This window comes from Chelonia mydas, chromosome 18, assembly GCF_015237465.2.
Source record: "Chelonia mydas isolate rCheMyd1 chromosome 18, rCheMyd1.pri.v2, whole genome shotgun sequence".
Taxonomy (NCBI): domain Eukaryota; kingdom Metazoa; phylum Chordata; order Testudines; family Cheloniidae; genus Chelonia; species Chelonia mydas.
In genome coordinates this window covers 12,904,564-12,930,636 of record NC_051258.2, presented here as the reverse complement: position 1 = coordinate 12,930,636, position 26,073 = coordinate 12,904,564, and the positions used below count along the sequence as shown (strand labels likewise).

Below are 26,073 nucleotides of genomic sequence, written 5' to 3'. Positions count from 1 at the left end.
TATTTTAATTGCAGCTTTCCGTATTTGTTTATAGAGTAGCCATCTGAGGTGGGCAATCAAAGGGGAGAAGGAAGATTGGCAGTCCCTGCTGGAGCTGTCAGATTGGCATTTATCAGCAGACCAAGCCTCTACCCCTTTCTTTGAGTTGAGTATCTAGCCCAACCATCTTGCCCACCTCCCAGAAGAAGGGCAGGGTCAGATAGGTACTTCACGTTGTTTTATAGTCCCAGTGGCCAGTGAATGTTTCTTGAGCTTAATCATTCAAGCGCCTGTCCTGCATGCTTGTCTAGCTGTAACTGCACAGATACGGTGGTGAGGAGAGAGATATAAGCACCCAGGTAATATTTATAGGCAGAGCCAGGCATCTGTGTAACGCAAAGCAGATTTGAGTACCCACTAAGCACCAGGACAGAAGTCCTATTGATAAAATACCGAAAAGGGCAGAGATTGGAGGCAGAGAGCAGATTCCACACAGCAGGAGGATGGGAAGTTTCTCATAGCTGCTGGAGCTCCTGTGGGTTTTTTTTCTGAGTTCTAAGCCCGTGATGTGCTTGCATGCCCTGCTGCTGCAGCCGTATTGGACAAGTGTCAAAGGAGAACTCCACCCCTCTGCCTCCCTGGGTACAGATGGCTGGTGTTTGAGTCTTATTTTGTCCCACAGGGTCAACATGTAGCAGCCACTCACCTGTCACACAAGTGTTTACTGCGGTACGCCATGGAGAGCCCTGTCCAGCACGCTGTCCATTGGCGACATGGCCATTGCGTGGCATAACTAGAAACTGCTATTCTTGATTTGGGTAGCAGCTGGCCCTGTCGCTCGAGACAGCTGTTGTACACAGTCACTGATTGGCTGTTGCCTTGAACAGCTGTCCCTTCGCTCCCAGACCTGGTTGGCTGGTTTTAATAAACCCAAACAGATTAACTCTGTACTTTGAGCTACGATGAAACTTGTTTCTTGGCTCGGTTCCTGGTGGAAGACCAAATCAGAGAATTTTACTTGAGAGATCCTAGAGGTCCAAATGCGGAGACTTTAAGCAAAGTCTTTGTTGTGGTCTCCTCCAGTCAGGCTGCATCATGAAGGAGGCTAAACTTATTGAGATTCCTATTTTATCAGGATTGTTTTAAAAAAGGGGGACTAGTGGGCTCAGGGGATTGGGCTGATGGTTCAAACCCAGGCACAGAAAAATGGGGATTGGAAGTGGTTTCCATCTGAAAATCAGTGGCTTGTGTGACATGAGTTTGGGTCTCAGTCTAGTTCCCAGTGGGCAGGAATCCATATCTCAAAAATCTCACTACTGCATTTTTATTGGCAGAGAGATCACAAGTTGAATAGGGCACGAGAATTAACTCCCCTGTTGCCTCTAAAGGAGATGTTGACAAAGGAGCGTTGTGGGGAAGGCCCCCCCGCCCAGTGCTTTAGATCTGCCTTGTGGGTGGATGATTTTAGTCTCCAGGGCTGCCAATCTAGCACCTTGCCTGACAGTCTAATTAGTTGTTCCCTGTTTATGACAATGAATTCCTTGCTGCAGCTCTCTGCTTGCACAATGACAGTAGACCAGTCAGTTTCATTCTGTTAAGTCTCTCTGATTTTCATGCACTAGTCCAGTGTAGTGGGTTTGGATTGTAACTACAGAGGTCTGGTAAATAGCTGGCTTTTGAGCAAAACTTGCCTTCTCTGGCTGTTGTTTTAAGATTATGGGAACACTGTGTAGGAATTAGAAATGACCTATTAATCCTTCAGTCCTCCTTGCCAATTCATTTGTCTAGTGCTGTGTAAAGAGCTTCAGTTTACAATGGCTGAACTTGGGGCCAAATCTGATCTACCCATGTCCCTTTAATGTGAGGTGCGATGAGCCATTTGGGCACACAGCGATTATCAGCTAGTTTCTCATATTTCTGATGTCCCCACACATGGCCCGATAGAATGTGATGGTCACGGCAGCTTTCAATACCACCAAGACTTCCCTTTCCCGTGGCAACCGGAGCACAAACTTGAAGGTGTGCCAGGACCCTGTAGCCTGGGCAGGTACTGTCATGCACCTTCTAGTTGCATTGATGCTAGCCACACTGGGGATAGCACATGAGGCAGTTCTGGGGGTGCAGAAATAGCAGAGCAGGATTCCAGGCAAAGCCATCATTGTGCAAGCCCCAGGGAGACTAGCCCGGACAGTACTGGAATTGCCTTTACTCATCTATCCAGTCTTCTGCCCCATCCTAAGAAGGATCATTCAAATCCTGATGTTACTGTGAGGCTGCATGGGGTGAGGAAAGTTGGTTACTATTCTCAGACTTGTATGTAAAACACACCTGTACTTTCTAATTTGAGCAAACAGGCTGCTGCCCTGTTTCCTTCTAGCTCACTGGCCCAGCTCAGTTTGACACCCTTCTGTTTCTGTTTCTAACAGGAAGAAGCCCACACACATGTCTGTGAACTGCTGGTTCTGTAACCAGGACACGGTGGTGCCCTATGGGAATCGCAACTGCTGGGACTGTCCCTACTGTGAACAATACAATGGCTTCCAAGAGGTACCGCAGGGGCTACCTGGCCAGAAGGCTGCTGGGAGGGGCTGTGCCCTGTGGGAGCAGCAATTGCAGGGAAATCCCTACTTAATCCCACATGACGGCGCGTGCTCGGTGCAGATGAAATCTGCAGAGAATTTAGCTGCTGTACACTAACAAGTCTCTACTGAGCATGTGTAATGGGGTTGGGCAGGGGGGTTGGAGGGAGCGGGGGTTCTGAGGGGGGCAGTCAGGGGGGCAGTCAGGGGGAGGGGGCAGGGACCAGGCTGTTTGGGGAGGAACAGCCTTCCCTACCCGGCCCTCCATACAGTTTCGCAACCCCGATGTGGCCCTTGGGCCAAAAAGTTTGCCCACCCTTGACCCAGGGGTTGGGTAGGATTGAACTTGACCGGCTAGCCCAAGCCACCGCCTGTGTTGCTATGGCCATGATGGTGTTTTAGGCACTTGCTCGACCTGAGCTTGCGCATATGCCTACCAGCGCTGGGACTTAACCTCCCTGCTGCCGGGTAGACATACCCGGCGTAATAAGCATCAGAAAATGGCTTCATCGTAGCCTTAACTGCAGGGCCTTCTAGCCAAGATTCCCAAAGTCTCTCTCTTTACAGAGAGAAATTAAACCCCACCCTCCACTCCGTCGGTAGGGTTGTGCCCAGTTTTCAGGTGGGGAAACTGAGGCACAAAGGGTTTGCTCAAGGTCACAGGGTGGGTCTTTGTCAAAGCCAGGAATAGAATCCCAGTCTCCTGATCTCCAGTCCTTTGCTTCTAACCACACAACCATCTTTCCCCTGGCTTTATGTCCCCAGCCAGGATTTCCTTAAAGTCTGACCTCGAGGCACTTTGATTCCCTTCCTGCCCTTCCATGTATTCCCTTCCCTTCAAGCCATTCCCTTATAATTAGCTCATCAAACGTACGGCAAAAGAAGCCAACTCTGCTGCATCTTCTCCTTCCAAACCTCTCCCACTTCTGGGGTGTGCACACTTTGTTATATGTTGACTGGCCCTAAAATCTTGGTAGAAACTCTGCCCAGATGTTAGTCTGTGGCCTGCACATCTGCATGCACAGGGTTATAGCCCGATGCTGTTCTCTGCCGTGGGAGACTCGTCTTCTGTATTGAACCTTGTTGTTTGCCAGCTGTTCGTTGGTGGATGCTGGGCTGCTGTAGACTGAAGGGTCCGGAGGTGCTGGGCTAATATGTTTGTCACAGGATATGCAGTGGCATTTGGGCATGGGTGCTCGGTAACCTTTAGCTGCTTAAGGACATTTTTGATAGGGCCCTTCTGTCCCCTGCTGCGGCTCCTGGGCAGTTTAGTGAAATGCGGGGTACGGTGCTGATTTTGCACCCCTTAGTGGTGTGTGCACTAGACAATCCATGGCCCAGGAGTATGCATGAATCTCTGCAGCGCGGCCTGTAAAACAGCTGGGAGTGGCGTACAGAAGGGGGGGAAGAGCAATGGATCTTACTCTGGTTTTATTTCTTCCTCGTCGTATGAGGCAGGGAACTGACAGTGGAACCTTTGCAGAGGGTGGACTCAAGAGCTCATGCTTTTCTTTGCTGCTTGGCAGAATGGAGACTACAACAAGCCCATTCCTGCCCAGTACATGGAGCACCTAAACCACGTCGTGTCAGGCGCCACCACCTTTTGCGACCCCACCAAGCCACAGCAGTGGGTGAGCAGCCAGATCTTGCTGTGCAAGAAATGCAACAATCACCAGACCATGAAGATCAAGCAGCTGGCGTCCTTCGCACCCAGGGAAGAGGTAGGTGCTGGCTTGGACAGATTCTCTCTCTCTCTCTCTCCTGTTAGGGTAAAGATAACATCCAGGTATCCCCAGGTCTATCCATGAAGGCATCTTATGTTCCCACTCTACGTCGCTGGAGGAACAACAGCCTTTTTAATCCTGATCTACCATTTCGATAAGCTCTGGGCAATTGTAAGATGACTGAACTACCAAGACCCTTTCTGTCTGCCCACCCAGCCCCCTCCTGTGTCTCCAGAGAGTGGTGTGTGCCTCGGAGCTGGAGGGCAAATCTGTTGATTTGATCCCTGAGCAGGGCATTTAGCAATTCCATTCCAAGTTGTTCTCCTGCTGTCCCTGCCCTGGATTCTTCCATGGATTGCATCCTCCAGACAGCAGGGCTGTTTCTTGTCTTCTCCCTGCCATGCAGGCAGCTTATCCTCTGCTCATTCTAACTGTGAGCGCAGCCCATGTGTCTGTGTGTGAAGTACCTGCCCCAGTTATCTGGGAGGCCATGGCAACTGCATGATATTGCAGATAGGGAATTACTGTCCCACCTACACAAAGAGCATTTTGTCCAGGGCCTTAAGAAAACCGAGCTGATGGCAGAATCCTGGATGAACTCTGAGCAAGGAGCCCCTGAGTGCAGCCCTCAGAGTCTGTCTTGGGGAGGAATTTCCCTGATGTTAAACTTGGCCCCACTTTATATCTTCACTTCCCTTATTATTCAGAGTCCAGACTGTTGGGTCCCCTCTGCAAATACAGCGTGGTTCCCTGTTGTCTGTTTTGCAGACTGTGGTCCTGTTCGGTTTGAAATGAGGCAAGCCAGGATACTTCTATCACTTCCCTATGGAAACTGAGCCACAGCCTGGAACGGTGGTTCTAATCCTTTCCCGGACCAGAACCCCACTGACCCAGTTAGCAGTATGGAAAGAGCAGTGTGTTTGCAACCCCTAGGCCTAATAGATTTCATTGTTTACATGGAGGGGAGGGTGTTCTTTATTTTCCCCCCAATCTTCAGCCAGAGTCTCTGAATTTTAGCTCATTACCTCTAGTTTTTACCCGCCCATTCATTAGGCCAGTTCCTCTCCCTTTTCGGCATGTTACTAGGCTGGTTATGTCTCTCCCCTCACCCTTAGCCAAATGGGTTTTGTATTCTTCTTTTTAATCTTTCCTTGAGTGAATCCCGCCAGCCTCCCAATTATTTCTGCAGCTCTTTGAACTCCCTCCCTTTAATACTTTGCACGAGTAGCCTTTTGTGTAAAGCTTTACAAATGACACCAGGCCCCAGGAGGCTGGTAATGGGGGGAGAGGGGTTCTTCGCTCAGCTGGAGGGTGGAATGCTGTATTCAGTGCTGCCCAGGGACTTTGTGCAAACAGTTCAGGAGAGGGAGTGAAGAAGACTCTCCATTCTGATTGGCATTGGCGAGGGGGTTTGTAGAAGGGAAGAATTGTATTAGCAGAGTTAGAATGTGGCCAGGAAACTGGAACCACCTCTCCCTAACCTTGCAAAGGTTGCTGTGGGATCGCTAGCGTAGTTAGGACTTTTAAGGTTTTGTCCAGCCTGCCAAACAACACCATGTCAGTCACGGAAGGAAGAGCGCCACCTACTGAGCAGCCAACGTAACTTCTTGCCACTAGGCTGGGTTTCCGTGGGAGGTTTCCCATTTCGATACTAGTTGTACCTCGCCCTGCTTAAATTTGTGGGATGCGATGGGCAGAACAACACAGTGGTAGTTCTCAAGCGCCCTGCCCTTTTCTACAGGGCCTCAGCTGAGCTGCTCTGATCCAGCTACTGAGGTTAAAAAGAATAAGGCAGTCCAGTTGACATTTCTCCTGGGAGTAGTAGATTCATCTTCGTGCTTGCGTAGGACAATGAGGCTGCCACTCGTGCAGCTCTCGGAAGCTCTCCTGCTGATTGACGTCAGTGCTCTCTACCCAGTGGAGCGCGGGATGGTAGTCCGCTCTGGTGTGGGCTTCTCTCCCCCAGCTTCTTATTTTAACTGTGTTCCTGCAAAGTATCTAGGGCAGTAGATCTCATCCTGCGCCATGCAATGAGCCCCCTTATTACAGCAGAAAAATTCTGGGCCCCCTGGGTTGCAACCCCAGGACCTAGTGGGTTAGTTTTACTCTGTAGGCTTTTTCTTATCCAATCTATTCCATGTAATTGGAGCCTGCTTAATCAGGATGTCTCCCAGGGAGCAGATTTTAACCCATGGATTGTGACTAATGAGGATGCCTTCTGGCAGTTTCATGGTGTTTGAGTTTCTCTTGTGTCTCTGTCTCATGCTGATTCTGTCCACTTGCTCCTGAAACAGCAGTTTTCGCTTCCTCTGTGGTTGATTCACCTCTGCCTGACCGTTTGCTGGTTCCATACTGGCTAGACATGTGGGGTCAGCGTGTAAACTGCTGGCTCAGTCTTTACTCCCTGCAAAGAGCGGCTGTGCGGTAATGTGAATAGCCTGCTGCAGCTGAGCAGCTCCTCAGAGAGTCTCTTGGTGGCAGCCCAAAGCATCGCAGTCCAGAAGGTTGTGACCCTCGGTGATAATACGTGGCAGTTCCATTGTGTTTTTCATCCGGCCATTACAAATTGCTTTGCAAAGGCCATGGAGGTATCGTTACTTCCTGTCTTTTAGACAGAGAGGTGAAATGACTTGCCTGAGGCCAGGTAGCATGTTAGTGGCAGAGGCAGAGAGAGAATGTGGGTTTCTTGGCTCCCTGTCTGGGTCTCAGCCCTTCTGGACGGTGCTGCCTTCTGTAGAGATGCCTGGTCACTTGGCCCTCCCAAGATCTTTGTCAATGTAGTAACATTGTGAGCTGCAGAGTTCTCTTGTGCCCGCTAGCCTGATGCCCAAATCCTCAAGGCCTCCCACAGTTCATGCCTGTGCAGTGACTCTCTTCCAGAACGCTGTTCCTTTCCAGCTTAGAGAAGAGAGGCAGGGTCCAAAGGTGGCTGCCAAATTCCCAGCCCCATCCTTTAGGTTCCCACGCTTGCAGAGCACTCTTATCCTATGTAATTCTAGCTGGGTGCCAGCAGAGGGAGCCCTTGGCACAGCGCTCCAGCGAGCAGGCCCTCGATAGCCAGGGAGATGGGCCTTTCCTCCCTTACCCCCTGGATAAAGCTGCCCGTGTCCGGCACAGTAATAAGCACCTGCTCTGACCTGACCGAGCAGTAAACTGCAGCAGCTGGCAACCTCGCTGCTGTGTGAACAAGGAGCATTAAACCTTCCACGCAGCCTCATCTTGGCCATGGGCCATTTGCAGTGAAGTCTGCAGGGCCCTCGGTGCACCTGGGTTTCTAGTGCTCGGGCAGCTGTGCCTGGGGACGAAGCCATCCAATAGGGGTAGGGAGGGAATCCGGAATGTTTCCCGTTGTTGCTGAAGACGTTAATGAGGCAGAAGTTTTGGGAGCATCTTTGGAGCTGGGAGCTGTGGCTCGCTTGTGAACGTGGTGAAGTGCGAACAGGATACAAAGTCATAATAGCATTGTCGCCTCCGGTTTGGCCCTTCACATGCACCCCACGCACGCACACTCCATTGCTGTGGGTCACTGTTAAGAGGAGTAGCCAGCCCAAAGACCGACTCTCCTATACAGCTTGTGGCTTCCTTCCCAGTGTCTTGCAACTGTTGGGACAAAGGTGCTCATCTCCCCTGGGCAAATCCCAGGGCCATCGAGAACCTTGTTTGACGTCAAGCAAATCACTTTGCCTTTCATAGAATCATTAGAATATCAGGGTTGGAAGGGACCTTAGGAGGTCATCTAGTCCAACCCCCTGCTCAAAGCAGGACCAATCCCCAACTAAATCATCCAAGCCAGGGCTTTGTCAAGCCTGACCTTAAAAACTTCAAAGGAAGGAGATTCCACCACCTCCTTAGGTAACGCATTCCAGTGCTTCACCACCCTCCTAGTGAAAAAGTTTTTCCTAATATCCAACCTAAACCTCCCCCACTGCAACTTGAGACCATTACTCCTCATTCTGTCATCTGCTACCACTGAGAACAGTCTAGATCCATCCTCTTTGGAACCCCCTTTCAGGTAGTTGAAAGCAGCTATCAAATCCCCCCTCATTCTTCTCTTCCGCAGACTAAACAATCCCAGTTCCCTCAGCCTCTCCTCGTAAGTCATGTGTTCCAGTCCCCTAATCATTTTTGTTGCCCTCCGCTGGACGTTTTCCAGTTTTTCCACATCCTTCTTGTAGTGTGGGGCCCAAAACTGGACACAGTACTCCAGATGAGGCCTCACCAATGTCAATAGAGGGGAACGATCACGTCCCTCGATCTGCTGGCAATGCCCCTACTTATACAGCCCAAAATGCCATTGGCCTTCTTGGCAACAAGGGCACGTTGTTGGTTGACTCATATCCAGCTTCTCGTCCACTGTAACCCATAGGTCCTTTTCTGTAGAACTGCTGCCTAGCCATTTGGTCTCTAGTCTGTAGCGGTGCATGGGATTCTTCCATCCTAAGTTCAGGACTCTGCACTTATCCTTGTTGAACCTCATCAGATTTCTTTTGGCCCAATCCTCTAATTTGTCTAGGTCCCTCTGTATCCTATCCCTACCCTCCAGCGTATCTACCTGTCCTCCCAGTTTAGTGTCATCTGCAAACTTGCTGAGGGTGCAGTCCATGCCATCCTCCAGATCATTAATGAAGATATTGAACAAAATCGGCCCCAGGACCGACCCTTGGGGCACTCCGCTTGATACCGGCTGCCAACTAGACATGGAGCCATTGATCACTACCCGTTGAGCCCGACAATCTAGCCAGCTTTCTACCACCTTATACTTCATTGATCCAGCCCATACTTCTTTAACTTGCTGGCAAGAATACTGTGGGAGACCGTATCAAAAACTTTGCTAAAATCAAGGAATAACATGTCCACTGCTTTCCCCTCATGCACAGAGCCAGTTATCTCGTCATTGAAGGCAATTAGATAAGTCAGGCATGACTTGCCCTTGGTGAACCCATGCTGACTGTTCCTGATCACTTTTCCTCTCCTTTAAGTGCTTCAGAATTGATTCCTTGAGGACCTGCTCCATGATTTTTCCAGGGACTGAGGTGAGGCTGACTGGCCCGTAGTTCCCTGGATCTTCCTCCTTCCCTTTTGTAAAGATGGGCACTACATTAGCCTTTTTCCAGTTGTCCGGGACTTCCCCCGATCGCCATGAGTTTTCAAAGATAATGGCCAATGGCTCTGCAATCACATCCGCCAATTCCTTTAGCACTCTCAAATGCAGCTCTTTGACCCCGTTTCTCCCCCCAGCCGTCCCAAAAAAGACCTGCACACAGAGGTGACCCTCGTGCCTGGATTTTTCCTCCCAGTAGAGTCAGTGCTCAGCAGCCTCCACGCAAAGTTGCACGCTCCCATCCTCGAGATCTCTCTGCAGGTCCATGCTGGGAGTGGGGACAGATGAGGGGTTGAGGAGAGGAAGGGACAGGCTGGCGTGGGCATGTTGTCCTGCTGGAGTTCAATCAGAACAACCTGGGTCTGTTCTGTTTTCCGAGGCGCTGTTGCTCCTGGGGTCCTATGGGCAGTGATGCCCATGCTGGGTGCTGTCAAAAGCTCGGGAGCTGTCCCTTTGGCTGCTTAGACTCAAGCCAGCAGAACATCCGTGTGATGCTCCCCTTGAGTGCAGGGGCTGTGGCATTGGAGGCTCTGATCTTGCGGTGTTCAGGGCCACCTATGTTTCATCATAACTGAAGCAGGAGTTCTGAGCCGCATGGGGCTGGTAGACAGCCCTGGGGAATGGAGGCCCCTGTTTGTTCTTGGGGCAGGGTAAGATTTCTCCCATGCTGCCCTGCTACCTGAGCTGCTTCTGAGCTGTAGGGTTCAGATAGGAGCCCAGCCTGCAAGACTAAATAAAGCATGTGGGAAGGGGAGGGGCTGGCCCATCCTGGCTCCCCCCTGGTGAAACAGGAGCCAAGTTTGGGAGAGAACTGACCTTCCGATGCCACGGCTGGGGCAGGGAGCCCAGAACAGCCTGGGAGTGGAGATGGTGTTGAAAGAGCCCTGGGACCTGCCATGATGAGTGACATCTCCGCTCCAGTGACAGTGATAAATGCGCCCTTCGCACAGGCTGTTTTGACAACCATTGATGATGATTTATTGCACTGATTTGAGTGGGGGGTTTGCGCCGGTGACTGCTGCTGAACCTAGGCCAGAAGGAGGCAGCAGCTTGGCTGGCTGGCTTGCCTGGGCTGAGTGAAAATCTCTGTGGGCAGGTACCAGCTGGGGTACCTGCTTACAGATATGGGACACCTCTCCCCCTAGATGTGGTCCTTAGCTGATAAAATCAGCAAGGTCATGGCTGACGGCGTTCCATATCCCGTAAACCACCAAAGGCTGCTGTGGCTTGGTTCTGCTCCATTAGCACTGTCTGTCTCTCCCAGGCTGTGTGGGGCTGAGAGGCATTTCCCACGTGCTAGCTGGGTGTTTTGATCCCAGCTGGCCTAGAATTCTGAGCTGGTACCCAGCTGCTCCATAGTATGGAGATTGGGATCTGTGCATTGGTGGAAGAGCGATGGTGCCCTCTGACTGCTGGGGTTCGGTGCCTCTGATCTGCTTCCCTGTTCTCTCCCAAGGGTAAATACGACGAGGAGATCGAGGTATACAAGCACCACTTGGAGCAGACCTACAAGCTGTGCCGCCCATGCCAGGCCGCTGTGGAATATTACATCAAGCACCAGAACCGGCAGCTCCGGGCGCTGCTGCTGAGCCACCATTTCAAACGCCGGGAGACTGACAAGCCCTATATGCAGGTACGTGGCCATGGGCAGCAGGGTGAGTGGCAAGGAGAGTGGTGCAGTGACCCAGGCTCATCGGCATCCGACCCAGGAGCGGGGCTGGAAGTGAGTGTGTCTGCCCGGGCGGCTCTGATGGGTTCCGCTTTTGAGTTAAGTGGGATGATGGGATCGCATTTGGCTTAAGTTGGGCCCAGGGCTAACATCTGGTCTTCGGCCAAATTTGATGTTGTGGCTGTAAATAAATCCAGAGGGGTGAATAACAGTGAGTCCTCTGTGATCACAGTCCCCTGCCAGCTTGTCTGTCCAGCTGATGGTGCCCTAGATGTCTGCCCAGATCTCTCTCAGTATAATTCTCCCTCTCGGGCCCTGATGAGCTGGTCTCTAATGTTTGGCATTGGGTTTGTGCCAGGCTGGGGGATTGCAACACCCCTCACTGTGCGACGCTTGCATCTTGCTGGGATGATCTATGGGGCACCATTGAACTGGAAGGAGTGAGGGAGGGGTGGAGCAGGGGTGGGAAGAACTAACTCGCCCTGCCGCAGGGGAACTGTGAAGTATAGGGAAGCAAGTGTGGGACTGAGCAAGGGGCAGGAGTGATAACTTGAGGGATTGGCCCTTCTCCTACAATCCCCTGCTGTTCCAGTCCTGGGCTCTCCTCCTACCCCCACCCCCCCCGCCGGCCCACTGCGGTGCTGATACCCCTCTCTCTTGACCTGCAGCCCCCTGTGCAGTTAGGCCAAGTTGCTCAGTAGGTCGATACGATGTAGAAATGTTTAGTTGGCACCAGTCTGAGGATCCTCCCCCGCCCCCCAACTTGTTTTGCTTGTGACCAGAGATATTTCTCCTTCCTCTTTGCAGAGCTTTTGCTCTTCCTCCTCCTCCATGAGCACCCCGACTCAGGTGATAATTCTGCGGTTCCTGACTTTCCTCAGCTGTGCGTTCCTTGTCCTGATGGCCTTGTATGGGTCAGGTGACCCCTTCTCACTCAAAGTCACGGCCCCTGCTTCTACGGAAACTGGCCCCATGGCCATCGGGAATGGGACTGCAGCGAGCCCAGCAGCGGCCTCGGAGAATCGCACTCTCCTGGGAATTGCAGGCTGGTGGGAGCTGCTCCACCTGCTGCCAGAGCAAACGGTGAAGAACTTGAGTGTCGCTTGGACCTACGGGAGGAACCATCAGATTGCGGTCGTCCTCCTCGGGCTGTTCACCTGCCTGTTAGCCATGCTTCTGGCCGGACGGATCAGGTGGGTCTCCTGTGTGCTTTCTGTGTCCATCTGGGGGCTGTTTGAGATCCAAACCAGGGGCTGATTCTCTGCACAGGGCTGAGAATGCAGCAATTGGCAGCACTGGCCTCCTGTCTCCTTGCGGGGCTCACAAGCCATCCTCCAAGCCAGCTGAATCGGGAGACCTGGGTTCTAGTCCTGCCTCTGTCTAGGGCACTAAGTGAGCCTCTGTGCCTAGAGTGATGCCTACCTGCCTGTCAGATTAAAAGGCCTATGTATATTGTTATGAGTGGTGGCGGTCTCCCATTCAGTGCTCGGATTGTGGGAGAGGATTCTTGGGATGCTATTGAGGTTGCAAAGGACTCTCTGAAAGATATAGATTGTGGGCGGGGATCTTAGATAATCCCATTGGATTATAACCATGGCCTGAATTACCAAGGATGGACAAATCTCTTTGTTGTCCTGCAGTCTAGTGAATGGAGCAGTAACTGATCAGGGCAGGTGGGGGGCCCTGCAGCTGACACAGCTTATTGGGAGGTAGCTTATTGGGAGGTGGCCTATAGCCTGCTTCAGTCTGTTCATCCCAGGCTGCCACCTCCTTCGCTCCTCAGCGCCACCCTCCGGGGCCGTGCCTGGCTTGGCTCTGGGTGGCCAGTTTGTAGGCGTGTTGCTCTGACGCACAGCCTCGTTTTTTTTGGCATTCCAGGCTGCGGAGAATCGATGCCTTCGCCTCGGTCCTGTGGCTCCTGGTGATGGGTTTGCACTTGGCTGAAAAGTACCTGAAGGCAGACACACCCAGCTGGCTGGACACGGCCAAATTCGGCACCACGTCCCTGTGCTGCCTGGTGGGCTTCACCGCAGCAGTGGCCACACGAAAGTCAACGGGCCAACGGAGATACCGGCCCCGAAGGTCAGAGCCAGAGCAGTGACCCTGGGGGAAGGAGGAAAAAAGCCGTGCGAACTCTGTGCGACTGGTGCTTCTCTCTCCTCTTTTTTTTCCCCTCTTTTTTTCTTTCTATTTTTTTTCCCCTAGAAGCGCAGTGAAGACTTTTCCTCCTTTTTCCACTCTCGCTTCCTACCAAGCCAGCTGCTCATAGCGTTTCTGCCGCCTCCGTTAGCCAAGGAAGCCGCTTCTGCCGCCTCCATTCTCCCTCCTCCTGAAACCTCCGCCAGAGGTGCAAACACCAACCCCTGCGCAACCCCAGAGCCAAATCTTCCACCAGCTGCTTCACAGACTGCTCTCATCCCCCATTCTGCGCCTCCGGCCAAAGAGATTCTGGCTGCTTCTGTCCTTCCAGCTCCACTCACTGCGTGTCCATCCCTAGCTAGTCCTGGAGGGATCCTCTGCCCTGAGCCTCTCAAGGGCTATGCCACGTTGTCTCCTAATGGTGCTGATCATTTTTAGTTTACACTGACGGGAATGCACTCCTGGATTCATTTTAACCTCTCTGTACTTACACTGCATGGCTGATCCTTAATGGGAAGGGGGGATGAGACACGCTTGTTAAATAACCTGCTTCCACTCACCCTCCACTGTGTAGCCTCACCTAACCGCATGTCCTTTTGCCGTGCTCTGGCTTCTACTCTGAATAGGAAGAGCTCCTTGGGTGCTTTTACTGGAACTATTAATAGCTTGAAAACAGAGGTGCTTTTAAAGATTATTTAACTCAGGGTATCTTGACTGGTGCAAAATCTTCAACTGTTTTAAAATTTTATCTCCAAATTTCTGTGTTTTGGGGGGGGAGGGGGAGGTTGTAAAGAAGATCTAAACGGAAGCACAATTTTTATTTATGTATTCATTAAACTGTTCTCCTCTGCTCCTGTAGCCTTAGCAGTGGAGGAGGACGCGCTAGGCCACAAATCACAACTAGGAGGTGCTGTGCTGTATAGTCAGTCTTCCGGCATACATAACCATAAGCCTTACTCCATTCAGTGTCGTCTTTTGTATTCAAGACATCTGAGTTCAGGACATCTGATGGGAGGAAGTGCCAGAGAGGTGGAATCCAGGGGGATGGTTACTAATTAGATGGGACTTCATGAAAACAGATCTGGATTACGTGGTGTTACCTAAAGGAAAGTGCTTAGGTTTTTTGGAGTTGTGGCAGTTGGGAGGTGAGGGAGGGATTACCCATGCCAAAAAACGAGCCCACGAAATGTGATCGGCGGCGTTCTTTCCAGTAGGGTTGCAATGAAATCTTGAGACCCAAATGCTGAGGTGCGTTGGGGAAGGGAGGATCTTTCTCTTGGCTGAGTGTTTCCAGGAGGAACAATTTGGGCACCCACCATGGGTTAGATGGTCTGATCTGGGTTCCCCTGCATTTGGTTGTGTAGGACATTCTAGCCTGGACACAGGCCTTGCAGCAAAAGGTGGGCTCTAAAAGAGAAACTGCAACATTACTTAAGATTCTGCTTACTTATTCTTTTGCATTATATTTATGAAACAGCACAGGGAGCTGCCATCCTGACAATAGATTAAATGGTCTTCTGCTTTACCATGTGTTTGTTAAATCAAAATGGAGCTCCTGCTAGAAAGAATCTGTGTCTCCCACCCAGGAAATCAATGGTGCTACTCAGAGTGAGAGAAATGGTGAAACAGAAGGGAATATCTGAAAGCTTGAGGTTTTTTAAAACAATTTTTCATGTCTAACTATTCACTTCAGTGCAACTTGTAACCGCTGTTCACCAAGACAGCGGAGTTGTAATGCTGAGCTGGTCTGATGAAATCTCCAGTAAGAGCAAACAAAGTCAGCTGGCTGCAGCCTGGGATGTACAGCCATCCTCTTTCCTATAGAAATAGCAGTGCAGCTGTAACTTAGGCAGCTGTCACAGCAACTCCTGTAACCGTGCCCGGCGACTGTTCCAGGAAGTTCATGCACAGAGCCTGACCATGGAGCTTTACCCTAAGATCCCTCTTGTTGGGATTTTTTGCTGGTGTCTTCAGGTAACTTTACTATCCAAATCCCTTCTAGCAACAGCATTTGCAAAGGCAAGCTTCTCCCCACTGCTCTGCCAGCCTTGCTCAACCCGACCTATAGGGCCACCTGCCAGGGTGAGGGCCTCGCTTTCTATTACCAGTTTGACTCTTGGGCTCTAAGATGGCCATACAGGGCTTCAGTTGTGATGGGGAACACAACCCTTTGTATTAAAGGGCTTCTTTTTAAAAGCAAAGGCTGCAAGGCATCACACGGTTTCCTGGCAGGGGAAGAAAGGAGTGAAGAAGCTTGCCCAGAGCAGCCATCTTGTCGTCCCCCCCGGCTGGAGATTCCCAGAGACATGGTGATTTCTCTTTGCTCCTTCTCCTTCCAAAATGGAATCGTAGCGGGAGGGAATTTGATCTAAGAAAAGGAACAGGCCACTTGTCCACTCACATGTCCTTTACGAATGTGGTACTGTCCCTAGTACCACATGCACACCTAACGAAGTGGTCATTCTCAATTAGTGCCATTGCCTGGTCACTTACAGGCCAACTGGGTTGCCTAATAAATCCTTGCAAATGCATCAGTAACTGGTGCTATATTGACCATCAGAACTGTCTTAGGTAAAACCATATAATAAATTAACTGGCAGTTGAGCCAGATCTGACTCAGGTTCACTCCATCCACAGCTAAGCTGCACAAAAATGTGGGTTCTGTTGAGCTGGATATCCAGTATTTTGCTTTTCCTTTTCCCTGTTTGGAGGTTTTTCAATCTCCAGCAAAGTCTATGTGGTGTGAGACCCAAGTTTTCACTCTGCTGTGTTGCCGCCTTAGCTGGATAGAGACCCACAGCCTCTGTCCTTGCCTTGCTGAAAGGTTCCTTCTAGCCTTGTGAACTTGCTCATCTCCTCTTGTGAGGCCGCTCTGAGCCAGAGGACCTTCCGGGTTCTCAGATTTCCTCTTTAACGAGGTGCAAAGGGAATAATCTCCCCTCTTCGTTGCTCAGATCTACCATCTCGTGGTCACGTCTGGATCTCTGATGACACTAGCGGGTTTTGGTAGACTTGCCAGGTGTCCGACTGCGAGCTCTTTGCATGAGCAGCATCACTTTTGCCTCAAGGCTCTAGCTGCTTTGCAAATGCACTTCTCATCTATCCTCTAAAGCTTCTTGCGTTCAACTCAGACTTCTGTTCTTCAGCCCACAGCCATCTCCAGTTATACAGGCACTTAAAGGAGGTTGCCCTGGCACTCTTGTCTCTAGCTGTCTGCAGCTTCCGGGTCATTTGCACCTGAACACCTCGATCAGGGCTAGTGAATAATGGGTGCTCCGTGCTCAAACAAGCGCATGGTACTCGCATTAAGATACTGTCGTTCATGGTGGAGGTGGGGTTGACTAAATGGTCAGCGCTGTGCATGGCCTCCCCTTTATCCCAGTAAGGCCTGTAGCTCAGGGGGGCCAGCACAGTGGGTAGCCATCACGCGTGTGTGCAGAGGGGAACAGGGCAAGGGGGAGGAACCTTTTGAGAAGAGTGCAGAACAAGGTGGTCAGTGAGGAAAGCACTGTAGCTTGCAGGATAAAGAGCTAATCCCACCTGTTCATTTGCTGGGTCACAGTTCCTTCTTATCCTCCACAGTGTACCAGGGCCCCTCTGCTGGTGTAAGCAGGTGATTCCTGGGTTTGCAGAGGGCTGGCAGATCAGGGATCAGATCATTTGCCTGTGCATGTTTCTGCCGGCTCCTAAGAGGCAGAGTTCTGCACAGAGCTAGGTTTCTCCTTGGTGTCAGTCAGCGCCTGGTATGGAATTGATCCCCTTGTGGTTTTGCCAGGCACGCTTAGCTGTGAATGCAGAGCCATTAACAGTTCTTCACTCTAGGTTGCTTGTCCCTCTCTGGCATCCCTGTGTAACCACAGAGGCGCGCTGTGCATGGCAGATGTTTGGCTGCCCATAGGGGGCTGGCCCAGGGTCAGGTGGAAGCATGGGTGCTGGGGAAAGGCTGTGATGTGGGGAACCTCGTGCTAAGGGGAAGTATCAATTCCATTCCAGGAAAGAGGGCCGTGAGCTCTTCCCAGGGCATGCAGTTCAAGAGCTAATAAAGTCCTTGTGGGAGTTGACGCTGGCCCCACATGAGCTGAAAGGCTCCGTGGCTAATGATACACCAAGTACCTGCTGGGATGGAGCTTGTTTGCTCAAACAAGACGAGTCTTACCTGTTTTGAGCCCGTCCCAGGGTTGCGATGCCAATCAAACCTATTGCTGAGCCATCAGCCACAGCAGCTGATCCAGACCACTGCAGGGCAAAGGCCTCTTCAGTGCTTTTGCAATCCTTTTCGCACTGCTGCTTGCAGCTCTCTGAAGGGTGGACGTTCTTTTGCCCACCCGTCTGTCCCTGTCCCCTTAGCGGAGTTGTCTTCTCCGGCGCTGCTTCAAGCTCCTCTGTCCAGGAGCCTGCCACGCTGCCAGTGGGAGCAGGGAAAGTGGCTGAGGCTGTTCTGACCAGTGCCACGTCCCTGTCGGTCTCACTCCAAGGATCAGCCTGGCTGACTCCCCAGCTGGCAAGAAGATGCTCCACGGCAGCTCAAGCAGCAGTCCTTTGAGAACCATTTCACCCATTTTCTTCTTGGTGCCCAAAGGTTCGGCGGTGGTTTTCCAGCTGAGATTTCGCTTGGGCCTCGGTCAGATGGCAGGCTTCTTGCCCTCTCGCTTCCCTTTGACAGTGCCTTAGTTTCTAACTGTTTAGATGTGTCCTGCCTCTAGCCATTAGGTCTCTGGCACCTTTTCTAAAGAAACGCATGCCAGTTTACTGGCTGTGTTATGTCACCCTCCATCCAGTGTGCTTGATCTCTAGCTCTGTTCTCTTTCCTCCGATATGCTGCTGTGGCAGACGGGTGGAGGTGGGTGAGGGTGCAGGGGAAATTAGATTATTGTCTCGGCTGCTTATTTCTGGTGTCTATCTTTAAACTGTGGACGGCCAGAATCCCTTGATCTGGGTAGTCTGTTACTGCAGCTAGGAAGCATGAAATCAAACTGGAGTTCATGACCTCACCTCAAGGCAGGGGGAGTGTGAAATATACATTCCCTGACAATTTAACGTCTTGGCTTAGCAAGAGGTATTTTGGGTACCTGCTAGGCTGTACTGCTGAAGGGATAGATCCCAGGGTGCTTTTAGCCAATTTTTTTGGATCCCTAAAAGGTTTCTAACCAGAACATTCAAAGGCAAGACAGCCTTCTGGAAAATACTGGAAACAGTTTTATTTTAGCCTCAGAGGCGCTCGTCAACACACTGTCATGTTACTTTCACGCTTCTGGGTGCCTTGGCAGGTGCGTGCTGCTGTATGTGGCTAGAAATAATCAGTAGAAATAACATTTTTTATGGAATCGCACAATGCAGCGAAATCAAACTGGCAGTGACTGACTCACTGGAAGACTCTAAATTAATCTGTCCTGTCCTCCTTGTGCCAATCGTGTCTAACTCACTGTAGCTCTCGGATGTAGGATGATCCATACCCATACCCAGGGTGATCCATACAGGGTGTATCAGTCAGACTGGGGCGTTGGTTGGGTGTTTTTGTGCACTTAGATCTGGGTAGAAGGTTCTCGTCTCTTGTTGCAGCCTGACTGCTCGCAGATGCTTTGACTGTCTTTGGAACTGCAGTCACCAGAGCTAATAAATAAACCACAACACTGCCTTTTCTTAGGGTCATTCTTGAAACGCCCAAGTCGGAATGCCATCTGGGCTGTTCACAACAGTGTGCCAGACCAGGAATTAAGGTGCTTTGCTCCCCTAACCTTCCTGCTGTGTCTCCTCTCAGCTGGACTGGAGATCAGTCAGCAAGGAAGCTTGTGGTCTGTTTTATCAGCCACCAAAGCAGGGCTGTTGCCTGAAGATTCCCAAAGCCTTGCAGGCCTGTGCATACAAACATAATCGAGTACCTGTACCCAGCAGTATAGATGTTCCCAAATTAAAAACATCCTGCCCCAGGTACTCTGTGCTTCCATCGGCCTCGTTTTGGTGGCACACCAGGAGATCCAAGTGCAGGATGCAAACTGGGGCAAGGACTCTGCCTTATTAGCATGATGCTACAAACATGAGGGATAGTGGGTGGTGAGAAATGGTGGCTGGCTTTGTCCATCAGTCAAAACATGGCCACCATCTGACAAACTCTGTGAACTCTGCTCCTTCTACAGGGAGCCAGTTCCCTCTGTTCCAAGGCTGAGGGAAGCAGCTGCCTGTCAGCAGGAACAATCACTTTAGTGATAGAAGTGGACTGATAAGGCAGGGGCAGAGACCTGCCTTTCCGTGAATACGCTCACTTCTGCAACACTAAATGGCTCTGCCTTAGTTGGGACTGAGCTAGCTGGCTTGGACAGAGAGCCCATGCTTCAGCTGAGCTACTGCTTCTGTCCTGTTACCTACCAACAAGGCTGGCTGGGGCTGAGAGGATACTTGGATGGTGCTTTATATTTCCAAGGTGCTTTGCCGACCTTGGCAGGGGAAGAGGGAGAGCAAAGGATTTGCAGCAGGGAAACCCACTCAGCTGCTGCTCCTCTCCTTCCGAAACGAGTCTTTGCATGTAAATTGACCCCCTTGCAGTTTTTACTTCAGCATATTTATATCCCATCTTTCCCTTGCTATTAACCCTTCCTTTCCCTCCCTGGTACAAGTCTGTGGTGTGCATGAGCTGGGTGTGCCAGATGGACGGGGAAAGGAGGGAAATTTAACCTTTTTTTTTGTTTTTGTTTTAACTTGTGCTTTTCTTTACTTTAAAGCAAGCTGAAATTGTGTGATGCTAATAATCATGTTAGACACTGCAGCAGATGTATATGTGGCTGTAATGTAGAGGAATTATTTATGCTCTTATTCTAAAAAATTAATATAATAGCTGGTGCCGTTGCCCCAGCTTGTTTGACTCTGTCTTTGAAATTGGGGGTAGGGGGTTGGCTTAATTTGTAAGAGCTGCTTGTGACCAGCATCCAGCACGTGCATAGCTGGGGTGAAATGTGTGGCTTAATGCTTGAGGCTTTCGTGGTAGTAGCGGAAGTTCTCCAAAGGGACAGTATTCAGTTCTGAAGTGCACTTTAAATCGTACCCCCTACAGAGCAGCAGTGAGAAGGTGTCCGATGGAGAGGTCACCTGCACCCTCCCTCCCCAAAGGGGCCATTCCAGGGGGTGGCGACACGCACACACTGACTCACTGCACCTCCCACGCACACTGTAGAAAATCCAGTGCTGCTGGTCAGGTGGGAAGCCGAAACTCTCCGTGCTGAATGTGAGTGCTCAGGAAGGGTCGTGAACGAACATGGGGCAAGTGGCTTTCTGGCCATGCTCCATCTGCCCCCTCCTCCCCTAAAGGAGGGTGACTTCTGGGAGAAAGGAATCCTTGTAGGTGGACCTTGATGGGACGTGAAATGTGTAGGGATCACTTATGCCAGGGCAGATGGAGCCCGAAAGCTGACTGTATATGGCCCTTTCCAGTGGGCAGAGCAGGCATATGTGGAAAAAGCAGATTATCTGGTCTTGACTGCATGTTACCTTGGTTTTTTCCCCCTCCGTGCTAGTCCAGTCACTGGAGTGGGTCCATGTGGGCCCTGCTGGCACGTGCTAACACTGACTACTCCTATCTCCCTCTCTGCCCTGGGGATGACAAGTCGTCCCTGTGCAGTTCCCTTAGATGGCATTCAAAATCCACCCTTTGTGGGCCTTGTTCTGAACTAAGGAAAGGCTTTGGCACAGAGTAGGCCCTGCTGGTGGGAGGCAGCTCTTCCAGTCCTGCATACTGTCCCATATTAGGCAACGTTTTACTTAACCACTATTTAAAGTACCTGTAGAATTGTGGCTGACTGTCTCGTAATTTTTAGAATCACTGTAAACACGACTCGAGATACTAGATTATTGTTCATGACACCGAGTTTTAAAATAAACGGCTTCGTGGCCCTGACTATTTCCAACACCCGTTTGACTCCAAAGCCTTTTTTCATCATTTCGCCACTGCTGCTCAAGTGTTTATACATGCACAACGTGGAGCAACGCAGTTCAGAGCCCGTTCTTAACCCCCTGGGGAGGCAGAGAGAAGAGGTCACAGCTCCATCCTGCATTGCTGTGTTTTTAGGGGCTGATGTGGCTGCTTCCTGCACAGTGACTCTGTTCTTCCTCCTCTTCCTTTCCACCTGCTTCTATAAACTGCTTAGGTGAGCGCTCTATTGCTCAGGCATGGAAACCCGTTTCCATGCTAGGCCCTCTGCTCTAGCTCCTAAGCAGTGCAAACTCAGTCCTCACTATAACCGAGGGGAAGAAGGCACCACTGGACAGGCCACAGAGATGGGTGTTGTAGAAGGGGCAGGCTTTTGCATACACTAAGCTGTGCTTGTTGACTTAAAACAGCCAGAGGACTTAACTTTTTTTTTACAGTCAAACCAAGAGTCCTTCAGAACTCTCCTCCCCGTCGGTCAGTGCCAGGGGCCTGCTGCGCTCATGTCCTCTACTCAGATTATCTGGCCGCTCTTGTCCTTCTTGACCGTAAGAGTTCTCATATCATTATGGTGCAAGGGGAATAATTTCCCTCCCTGCTTCCGCTGTCTGGGAGACAGGAGACCCTCTGCCCAGGTGAGGTTTAGGGCGCAGTAAGGCTGGAGAGCCGCATGGTCTACAGGAAGAAAATGAGGGAGAAATCTAACTCAAACAGTAGCTTAAATCCCAGTCATGGACTCTGAAAGTGACGAATGACTGTAAAATCTTCAAATTTCTCAAGTGAGAAAGCTCCAACAGCCCATGAACTGGACACAGTGTGTTCAGGCACAGCGAGGAGCTGTCCAAAATCAAACCCTTTGCCCCAAAATGTAGCAAGGTATGGCGGTAGGAGAAAGCAACCTGACGAACCACGTGTGAGGACTTGGATTTGTTCCTTGCTGCTCTGGCCTCTTTGTGTATGGTGGGTATTTCTCTGGGATGGGCGATTTCCACTGACACATCATCTTGTTTCATTTCCATCCCGTTCCAGCTGTGTACGTCCATTTCTGCTCCACAGACAGAGCTTGGATGTGGGTGCGTGGGTTGGGGGAGTGGGTGTGCGAACATTAAAGGGTAAAGCTAGACTTGAGAAGCATGGCATCTTGTTCTAGGCCCTCTGGACTCTAGGCAGAGGGAAGATTTTGGTTAACTGATAAGCTGCTTGCCTCTGTTACGAGACATGTCCAGCCTGAGAACGTTACTGTAAGGTTGGCTGATGCAGATCTTGGTTAGCCTGATAGGTGAAACTAGTTGGATAGTTTCTCCCATACTTGCAGATTGCTTTTAAAAAGAGAGGAAAATTTCAGATGTTGACTCTGTCCTTTAAAGTGCAGTGATCTTTTAAAATTAACCTGCTTTTGTTGTAAACAAATTTGTCTTGTTGCTTCCACTGTGTCACTGTATCACCCCATTATCCATGAAAGAGAATGGCATGTGCTTCATTTGTTTCAAAATGCTATGTAGCATAAATCACCATAAATCTGAGCACAGAGTCAGGGAATTCTGGCAGCTTCTCCCCGTTCTGCTTCCTGTATGGCCTTGGGCAAGTTACTTCACTTTTCTGTGTCTGTGTTCCCATCTATAGTGGGAGTAATACTTTACCTCCACAGGGATGTCAAAACTAGATTAGTTAGGTATTTCAGCATTCTGAGGTCCTCTGCTATCAGGCACTACAAAAATGTAAAGTATTTATCTAACAAGTTGATGCTCAGTCAGTGTAACTACGGGGCTACATCACTTCGCTCTGAAGTCACTTTCTTAAAATCTGAGAGTCCCTAGACGTCTGATAGTCTAAGTAATGGGACTGAAGTATGCAAATAGATTGCTTTGATGTCACACCATTGCACTGTCTATCCCATTACTCCTCCACGTATTGGCAGTTTGCTTCTCACCACCCCTTGCTTTTCTCTCCTGTAGTTTTTAACTGTTTTACAAATCCTGTAATACAACATGGGGATATCTTGTATAAAATTTAAATAAAGCAGGTTTTTCCTGTGACATCTTTCAATAATACAATTTAAAAAAGCCACCAGAAACTAAGCTTGTGCCTGCCCCATGATTCTGATGTTGGAGCCTGGGTAAGCATTGTTTTTTGTAGTGTCATTAGAACAGAACTGTCTGTCTGTCTGCTGTGTAGATCATCTGAGCTATGCGTACGTGTCCAGGGGCTCTGATGACCATGATTGCTTCAAAATTGCCAGGAGGAACAGAAGAGGGCAGCAATGGGAGTAATCTTTTGATAGATCGTTTGTTAGGGCTATGAACCAATGTCAATGTAGGTGGTAGAATTGTGACATCTAATGCAGCTCTGCTAACTGCATAGTTTATTTGTATGGAGTAATCCTGTGAGTAAAATGCTGGGAAAGTTGTCTTGTCTTGCCCTATTTAAAAAAAACAAAACGCATCCCTGTGGCATGGCTGTCCCAGCTATGGAATGGAACCCTGTTATACAGTTGTGAGAGCTTTATTTTACAATATCTGACATTGGTATTTTTGGTATGTCTTTCTTTAAATCTACATCTACTCTTTTATGTTCTTAGGCCTGGAGCACTGTCCTCTAGCCCCCTCCTGAGACTTGGTTGGAAGCTTTCTGAAATGGTCCAGGGAACCAGGCATGGGTGGTGCGTGAACTGCCGGCTGGGGGAGGCTAGTCCTCAGTCCCAGCCCTTCCACCCAAGGCTCCGTGCCTGGAGCACCAGGAGGGTGGGCAGCACGGCCCCAGCCCCGGAGCACCAGGGGGGCAGCTGCAGCCCCAGAGTGACGGGACGGCGGGTGGTGTGTGGCCCAACACCCCCCCCCCCCCCCCCAGAAGCAACGTGAGGGCAGGCAGCGCAGCCCCAGTTGGGGCCACCCCACAGGGAGACTGGAGCAGCGACCGCACTGAGCAAAAGCAGGAGGGGGGAGCCTGGGGGCAGAGCATGGGCGGAGCCACACTTGGCTGTTTGGGGAGGCACAGCCTATGGTACCCAGCCTTCCCCAGCCTATGGTACCCACTGCCCATGAAACCAGGGCTGTTGTTGCTAGGGATCAGTGGTTCTCAATCTGTGGTCCAATCAGTACACAGCTGCAGCCCATGTGACATCCTCAGGGCCATACAGGTGGTATATATGTTGTGTGGATGCAGCCCACTTAACACGCACAGAGCTGCATATGCGGCCCCCAGCAGTAAATAGGTTCAGAATCACTGTTCTGGAATATAGGCAAACTTTTAAATTTTCTAAACTTTTCCACGTCGAGAACTCCAGTATTTTGTGTGTGTGTCCATGAAAGTGAGAGAGACTAATAAAAGCGATATGAGCCAATCAAGCAATGTGCATCACTGGGGAGCACAGTTCCCACTGTATAGCTTTGCTAGTGCACATCTGTATGAACTGCAACCCCTAGAGAAGGAGTGGAGGAAGGATGATTCAGGCCTTAGCCTAGGACTTGGGAGATCTCAGTTCAAGTCCCTGCTCCTCCATAGCGTCTCTGTGTGCCCTCAGGCAAGTCCCTTCATCTCTCTGTGCCTCACTGATCCATCTGTACGAGGAGGATAGCAGCATTTCTCTGCCTCGCGGGGGATGTTGTGAGGTGCTCAGATACTACAGTCGTTGGGGGGGGGGGGGGCCATAAAAGTAACTTGGCTAGAGAGCAAGCTAGAGAACTGAGGTGCTAGCGAACAAGAGCCCGCCACGTTAATGTTCAGTGTATTAGCATGACCAGAGGTGAGATTTTTAACTCTGAACTCTAGAGATGGAAGCTATTCTATTCACCACCTAGCTCCCACGAACATCATGGCAATCGCAAGCGCACACCATTGGTACTGTACTTTTATGCACTTCATAAGGCATTCTAGTTATCAACATCTGGTCAGATTCTTAGCTGATAATTAAACCAGTGGAGTTACACCAATGTATACCAGGGGAGAATCTGGCCCACCAACTGCTCTGAGCCCGAGGCCTCAATGTAAATTGATGGAATCCCCTGAGTATTATTCCACTGGAGTCTAAACATCAACTTCTCTTTTAGATCTTCCATTCCGACGTTGAGAAACTTAAGTATTGATAGATATGTGATGATGGAGCAGTAGACACACCAAAAATGTGTAACCCTGTCAGTGTCCTGGAATCAAGAAAAATACAAGCTCCCTTGCTCATCAGCAAGAGTTAACCCTATATAGTCCTAGACTTGCATGTATTCTGCAAAGGCCTAAATAAACCAGTTAGTCACATTGGCTGCTGCTGCGTTTAACTGTAGCAAAAAGCAATACTTGTACGTACAAGAGGAGCAAACTGGCACCTGTCTAATTGAACCTACTACGACTGCTATGATCCATGCTGGAAGTCAAGGGAGAGAGCTGACGGGCAAAGGTGACGGGGCACTGCTGAAGCGGGCAACAATGGTGCTTGACTGTGAGATCCTTTCCTGTAGAGTAAGACCTTATCCACATGAGTCGGTTGCACCTGTTTAACTGAAGTTGCGATTTTAAACTGGTTTACTTAAAACCAGTGCAAACCCCTGTGGTGGACACTTACTTCAGTTTGAGTGGTTTATTTGGGTGTTGCTTGAGTCCGTTTTTAATTGATTTAGGCTTAACTGAAGTAAGTGTCCACACTGGTTCTAAGTAAACCAGTTTAAAATCACACCTTTAGGTTAACAGGTGCAACTGACTCATATAAACAAGGCCAAGCATCTTAGCTTGTTGAGAACTCCTTTAAATGGTTTGTAGCCAGCCCCTGCACTGACTGGAGGTAGGTGGCCATGGTGGTTTTTTCAGTATTGCTGGAATAGAACATCTGTGGGACACACTTGTTCACATTGGCACCACTTGATGCCAACTCCTGATTAATTTGGTGCTATGTTCCCTGTGTAGACTGACTAGGCATTGGCACAATCCTGGCATCCCCACCAAGCATACCAACCTATACTTAGTTGCGCTACTGAGTGTGT

The 26,073-nt window shown here is 50.3% G+C and overlaps 1 protein-coding gene across 3 annotated transcripts in view; it reads left to right on the top strand.

Annotated features, from left to right (window-relative positions):
* Nucleotides 1–26,073, top strand: part of TMEM201 (transmembrane protein 201) — a 49,749-nt gene that overhangs the window by 9,166 nt on the left and 14,510 nt on the right. For all 3 annotated transcript variants that reach the window (XM_037880922.2, XM_043531594.1, XM_043531595.1), the window contains exons 2-6: nucleotides 2,406–2,526; nucleotides 4,085–4,279; nucleotides 10,840–11,016; nucleotides 11,860–12,245; nucleotides 12,931–13,134. In XM_037880922.2, the coding sequence (XP_037736850.1) occupies nucleotides 2,406–2,526; nucleotides 4,085–4,279; nucleotides 10,840–11,016; nucleotides 11,860–12,245; nucleotides 12,931–13,134 (1,083 nt within the window). The remainder of the gene's footprint in view (nucleotides 1–2,405; nucleotides 2,527–4,084; nucleotides 4,280–10,839; nucleotides 11,017–11,859; nucleotides 12,246–12,930; nucleotides 13,135–26,073) is intronic.